The 6,967-nt window shown below is 42.9% G+C and overlaps 1 protein-coding gene across 3 annotated transcripts in view; it reads right to left on the bottom strand.

Annotated features, from left to right (window-relative positions):
* Positions 1-6,152, bottom strand: part of fastkd1 (FAST kinase domains 1) — a 19,767-nt gene extending 13,615 nt beyond the window's left edge. The window contains exons 1-6 of one of the 3 annotated variants that reach the window (XM_063213579.1): positions 5,999-6,152; positions 4,745-5,255; positions 3,033-3,247; positions 1,751-1,819; positions 1,069-1,194; positions 90-219 (exon numbers count right to left, since the gene is read on the bottom strand). In XM_063213579.1, the coding sequence (XP_063069649.1) occupies positions 90-219; positions 1,069-1,194; positions 1,751-1,819; positions 3,033-3,247; positions 4,745-4,906 (702 nt within the window). In that variant the 5' untranslated portion in view covers positions 4,907-5,255; positions 5,999-6,152. Of the gene's footprint in view, positions 1-89; positions 220-1,068; positions 1,195-1,750; positions 1,820-3,032; positions 3,248-4,744; positions 5,256-5,608; positions 5,881-5,953; positions 5,973-5,998 lie in introns of those variants that run through there. The other 2 variants (XM_063213580.1, XM_063213578.1) reach the window with 2 other exon arrangements.
* Positions 6,153-6,967: the final 815 nt, after the last annotated feature.

The raw sequence follows: 6,967 nt of genomic DNA, 5'->3' as shown, positions 1-6,967 counted from the left end.
TGGCGTGATCTGAATGAGAATGACATAAAAACTCATTGCCATTAAACTGAAGTAGAATGACATAAACTCATTGACTTAAAGCAGCGCACCACGCGGCGAGGGTTGTTGTATTTGGAGTCATCCATGCTGTCCAGCAGTACATCTGCCTTCCCGATGAGGGCGTCACGCAGCTGAGGGGACGCCAGAGTCGCCACGCTGATCATGAAGTTGGTCAGGACCCTACGGAGTCAAGAGGTCAGGGGTCACACACACACACACACACACACACACACACACACACACACACACACACACACACACACACACACACACACACACACACACACCACCCATACCGTCATGCATGCACTAAAACCCTAATGCCCCGTGTACATCGGGCGCTACCTATGCGACCCAGGTAGCTGGGGTGGTTGAAGAAGTTTCGCATGAATTCGTTTTATTCGCTCTGGACGCTGCACTGACATGTTTGATTCAGCTAATTGCATAACGGCTCTGTCTTGACAGCCTGGGACATTCCTCGATATGACCGTTCTAATTGGTTTTCGCCGAACCGCGTCATAGCGAATTCGCTTAAGATTAGCTTGAGTTTAATCGTCAAAATTCGCCCTGGTCGCTCAAGAAGCTTCGCTCCTGGCGAATTTGCTCTGGTAGCTTTATTCGCCTTCCCTCCATAGAGAAACAATGACTTCCGTCGCGCAGGTCGCTTAGTTCGCCTTCGATGTACACGGTGCTTAAGGATTCAAGGCTGCAGGAACGTGGGGTGGTCTTATAAACGTAGCCTAGGATTGGTTTGGTGCACTGTTTCAAAATCTATCTTGGTAATGAATCACAATTGCACAGCAATCAATGCAGGTTATCGGACAAAAGTCAGATTACAAATGTACCATCAACCATGATACACTATCGTTACACAGACAGAGTGACAGACAGACAGACAGGCAGACAAACTATTCCTGTGGATTCCTTATAATATACAAATTACATATTGTGGATCAGAACAAGAGTTTCTAAACTGACGGAATAGAATATCTAATCTGATAGAAAACACCTGCCGTGCCCTGCACCTACCTGGCGTCGTCTATCAAGTGCAGCTTCTGGCTGAGGATTTGAGTGATGTCCCCCATCAGAGGGCTGGTCTGTAGATACTGGTCACTCAGGCAGGTGGACAGCTTAGACAGGGTGGCCATCTCAAACCTGCACACAACACCGCAGCAACATGACAATGATTACAGAGCACACTTCTCAACTGTCCAGTGGCAGTCCAGCTACTGTGGTAGGTGGTTCAATTACTTTTTTTTGGGCTCAGACGTCGGGTGGTACAACGACAAGTAATGCCAATTAATTAATTAGCACTTGGTAATGCATGTAGTGCAATGAATATGCTTCTGAGATAATACACTAAAACAAACAAGCAAACAAAAAACATCGAATCCATACAATAGTGGCATTAGCTGCGTTTGCTACTAACTACTAAAACGTCATTGACCCAGGTACAGGTTGCCGACAGCATATTTTTTCTCTCTAGAGTAAATGGTATAGGTTTTCAACAATGCACGTTCATACTGTATGTCCACTTTCACTAGTGTAGCCTGTCAACAATACATTTTCCACCTGTCCAACCTAACAAGTACAGGCTTTCAGCATGCAACCCATTTTCATAATAACCATAGCCAACACATTAATATACTGTAAGCACTTTCATTACAAAGCATTTAGTAAGAACGAGAAAAATATATCGAAAATATCCCACCTGTCGAGTCTGTTCCAGGCTTCTGTGACCAGCTGCTGGATGAGAGAGTCATGGGGCTCCACGTTTAACCTGCCAAGTTTAATACCATCACCATCAGGGTCATCGTCGTCATCATCATCATCATCATTATCATCAGGGTCATTGACATTTCTTAGTAGCAGACGTCAGTGTGGTGCAACCATGGCTATAATGCCACTTTTGTATGGACCAAATGCTTTTTTGTTGTTTTTACTGGATAATGTAACAAACACATTCATTCCTTACACATTAATTGACCAATTATTAACAATGTCAATGACCAATCATAATCACAATCATCTTAATTATCATCATCACGGTCGTCTTCATGTCATCACAATCAACATCACCAATACCATTACAATCATCACAACTGCCATCGGCATCAGTCAATACATTCATCCGCCACCACTGTCTGACTGAGTGGATTGTAGAGCATGTTTACAACCAAGTGTACCTTGAATTTATTAACTCTTTCATTGATTCATTCATAATTAAATTGACTAATTGGGGACAAGTTAGGTTTATCTCAAATGTGGTATGGACATGTCCCCACCGACCACACCTGAAATTACGCCCATCAAATTGTAGAGCATTTCCACAACCCTGTCTAATTTTAATTAATTCACTTATTCATTTACTCATTTATTCACTCATTTATTCAGTCATTTATTCATACATTTAGTCCATCAAACCTCACAGTACCGGTAGTGTGTTGCTGGTCAGTGGCCAGCCAGTGGCCATGATCCCCACCATGTCTGATTTCAGTTAATTCACTGTTTCACTCATTCATTAATAGAGATGCACCACCGGTTTTTAGGATCCTGCCGGATACCGGATCCACTGCTTAAGATCCTGCCGGATCCGGAACCGGATACCGGATCCTACAAGAGGGTTGAAACATATAGTCTACTCGCACACGTGGGCCCTTTTTATTACGTTGGTTCAAACTATTTTTTAGACTCATTGTCTTACTGCCACACTGCCTGCAACAGCCACTTCCAAAGGGCTTTCACTCCATGCAGTGATTGGGGCTATGAAAGACTGACTGAAAAGCCTAGGCTAGAGATGCATCAGACCCTTATTTTTAGGTAACATGCCGGATACCGGATCCACTGCTTAAGATCCTGCCAGACCCGGATCCTGTGAAAAACCCTATTATCCTGCCGGATCCGGAACCGGAACCGGATCCGGTGCATCTCTATTCATTAATTCATCCATCCATCCATCTATCCATCAATCAATTCATTCCCCACATACGTACCGGAGTGCATTGTAGAGCATGTCCACCACCGTGGCGTCGTCCATCAGGCTGATCTTGTTCTCTGCGAGGACGCGCAGCGTGAGGAACTGGGGGTGTGCCCGCACCGCCTCGGTGGTGCGCAGCATCTGCGGCTTGTCTCTCTGGAACTGCCAGAGCAGGCCCATGGCACATCCCACGTGCTCCACGGACAACTTTGCCTTATGCCGGCCCACCACCTCAAAAAAAAAAAAAAAAATCACAATCAATCAAAATGTACTTCTACAGCACAATCTCACAACAATACAGTTGACTCAAAATGCTTTGAAATACACATCCACTTTCTCATATTCACACACCAAGAAGGTTCACACTTCCAAGAAGGTGCCAATTGTCCAGGCTACACATGAAAAAGTGCTCACGACATAGTATAAGCATGCTCATACACAAACACACACACACACACACACACACACACACACACACACACACACACACACACACACACACACACACACACACACACACTTATGGGTGGTTGACGTTTAAGGGCGTAACACAATTAAAAAAAAAAAGTTATTCCAATTCCTGAAAAAATTGATGGAAAAAATAGAAAAAAATAAAGCACTTGGTGGTCCGTGGAATTTCGCCTAATTTTTGCCATTTTTGGGAAAATGTGTCCTGCATCAACACATTGCATAGGCATGTCACACCGCAGGAAAATGAACCTAAGCATTGTGTGACAGAAACATTGCAATATGAAGACATGTTAAGAGGTGAATAGTCACCTTAAACTTCCACACCACTCTCCAATAACTGAGGTACTCACTGGTTAGGAGTCAGTCTTTAAGACCCTTGTAGACCCTTTAAAGGGACACTGTGTGAGATTTTTAGTTGTTTATTTCCAGAATTTATGCTGCCCATTCACTAATGTTACCCTTTTCATGAATACTTACCACCACCATCAAATTCTAAGTATTCACTATGACTGGAAAATTTGCACTTTTCATACATGAAAAGGGGGATCTTCTCCATGATCCGCCATTTTGAATTTCCAAAAATAGCCATTTTTAGCTGCAAAAATGACTGTACTTGGACCACACTAGAAAATATGTGTTTATTACTTAGTAAACTTTCATGTAAAGATCAAATTTGGCAATAGGCAGCCCAGTTTCAATGAGCAGCATAGTTGCAGTACCTTTTTTGACCATTTCCTGCACAGTGTCCCTTTAAGGCCTTGCAGCTGCCCGTTCACAAACATTGACATACATGTCACCCCACAGGACGCAATTTGTGTAAGAAATTGAACTTGTAGTTAATATTACTGTCTTGAGTTTTTTTTTCACATTCACATATCTTAATATAAAGTTAATATTTATGCAATCATACCAAATGCTTCATACATTATTCAAAATGTTGTTGGTTAATTTATATATATACATTATATTCCAGGTTTCATTAATGTTACAGTCACACCGCAGGATATTTGACATATAAACCTTTACATAAATCTTAACAAAACTGTTTCTTTTCATCTAAGTCTAACATGAAACATAATGTACCACATCTTCTTTCGTTGACATTTGTTTTTTAAAGGAAAAATAGTTCCAAAACAGTTTTGTAGGTTTTTAATCAATGTTACGAAAAAACAAGGCATCACGTCAACCACCCTTATACACAAACACACACACAGACACACAGACACAGACGTCCCAGACACAGACACAGACACACACCTCCAGCAGCTGTTCCTCTCCAGAGCAGCCCTCAAGCTGAGACAGCACCTGGTCATCACGCGGGGAGGCTGCCGTGGGGCTCACACGCAGGGGCCGACGGCCGGCGCAGGGGGAGTGGGAGGAGAGGAGGCGGAGGCGGAGGTAGCGAGATAGGCGCAGCATGGTTGTGGGAATGAGGAGGTGCGAGAGGGGAGGTGGTGTTGGTACAGTAGGAGGACTGCGGGGGAAAAAGGGAGGGAAGAGGAGAGGAGAGGAGGTGGACTGCAGGCAGAAGGGGGGGGTTAGAGGGGGAGGAGGTGGGAAGGGGGAACAGGTGGATGGGGAGGGAAGAGGTGGACGTGAAGAACGAGCAGGTGTAGATGGAGGGAGCAGGGGATGAAATGTGAAAGGAGGGAGGGAATAGGGTTGATCAGGTGGGTGTCATATTCTGGCTGCTGAGGTTCGCGGGTGGTGAGGATCTGGAGGCCAAATTGAACCGCTGATCTCCTTTGTCATGTCGGCAGCATTACAGCTGTGGAGAGAGAGAGAGAGAGAGAGAGAGAGAGAGAGAGAGAGAGAGAGAGAGAGAGAGAGAGAGAGAGAGAATACGGGAGAAGGAGGACTCACAGACAGACACACACACAAGGTCAATGTCATTTACAACAGCTACAGTCCTTAGGCCTACTGTACATATTATTTTACACACTCCAAAAACTGAGTTCATTCAACTCAACTACTATCAACTAAGCGAACAGGCTACTGACTGATCATAAATGACAGTTCACGTCACTACAGTTGCCTACTATGTGCAGTACAGTGTCCAACCTGCTCAGGCTGTCATACTACGGTAACTTCATTGCAGATCATTTTAAGGAATCGGCATACCATCATATCTGAAAATCCACATCACACAATCCAGACAATGGTCTGTTTTCCGTTATCATTGTGACAGGCATCCGGTTGGTGTGACTTTGAAGGCTTGCAGGTACTGCTGCTGCTTCTACTACTACCACACATACCACTGTTGTGAAAGCGACCTATGCTATCACTAGCAATTCACGTGGAAACACTTTGTATAATATCACAGCCAATGTGAACGGCAGGAGGTTTAGTTAACACTTGAATACGACAGCTTCCCTTTAGCGTTATTAGTATTGCCTTGTCAAAAGGTCACATTGCTTAGATATTCTGCGTTATCTGATGTGTACAGTGTGAAGACAGTTAGCTTACTTGCTGAGCATGGGCAGCTACCGGTTTCTGGTCATGCATGCTTACCACTGTGGGACTGTCGTCAAATTACTAACAGGCAGCTAGGTTTACACGAAGAGAGTATCCATCGTTGTAAAGGTCAAGGACAGCTCGAATGTTCTTGATGTTAACCGCTCTGTTTTGCTGGTTTGCTCTGTCTGTATTTAAGACCCTTACTGACAAATGGTAACATCAAAATTTACATTTTCCCTAACACAAAAGAAACGGCATTTAACACAGCCCCTTAGTCACTACCGTACATTGCCAAATGTAATACACCTTCAATTTATTGTTGGGCAACAATTATCTTACCAAATTACCACACATACCTCCCCCTGTGTAAAATGATTGCCTCTGATTGATATCAATCACTCCATGTCCATTTACAATATAAAGTGTTAACCTTTTTTATTGATCATCTGCAAGGACGGACAATCAACTACAAGGATTTACAGTAGTGTACATTATTCAAAGTCATTTATTAAAACTGCCATTATAGTAGAGAGGTTAAGACAAAAAAAAGGGCCTTTGACTTCAAGTCATGATGCAAAGGTCCCCTTTGGCATGGAAGTACCTTAGGGTCATACAAACAAATTTATCCTAAGACACAAGTGAGATCACTCTTTTTTTCGGAAATAAACACGTTTTTTCAAAATGGCCGCCAATGCATCGAAAAATTCTCCATAGAGTATATAACTTTGCTTCTGTTACCGCTATGATGACAAATGTGGTGTCAAAGTATACATTTTTGGGGTCAAGGAATCCAATAAAACATCTCTCAAGTAAAGAAAAACAACAGTATATCCATAAAATGATAATTGGAGGTAAAATATGCGATTTTTCAATTAAAAAAATGTGTGACAAAAGCATATTGCGTTCATACGTTAGTTAAATACATATCAAATAAGTGTTCAATAAGAGTATTGTAGAGAGTAGGACAACAACAACTATGTTCACAGTTTGAGGTAGGCATGTCATTCCCACAATAGTGATTAA

This window comes from Engraulis encrasicolus, chromosome 13 (assembly GCF_034702125.1).
Source record: "Engraulis encrasicolus isolate BLACKSEA-1 chromosome 13, IST_EnEncr_1.0, whole genome shotgun sequence".
Lineage (NCBI taxonomy): Eukaryota > Metazoa > Chordata > Actinopteri > Clupeiformes > Engraulidae > Engraulis > Engraulis encrasicolus.
Note: the sequence above shows the minus strand (reverse complement) of the source record. Positions and strands in the feature narration are given on the sequence as shown.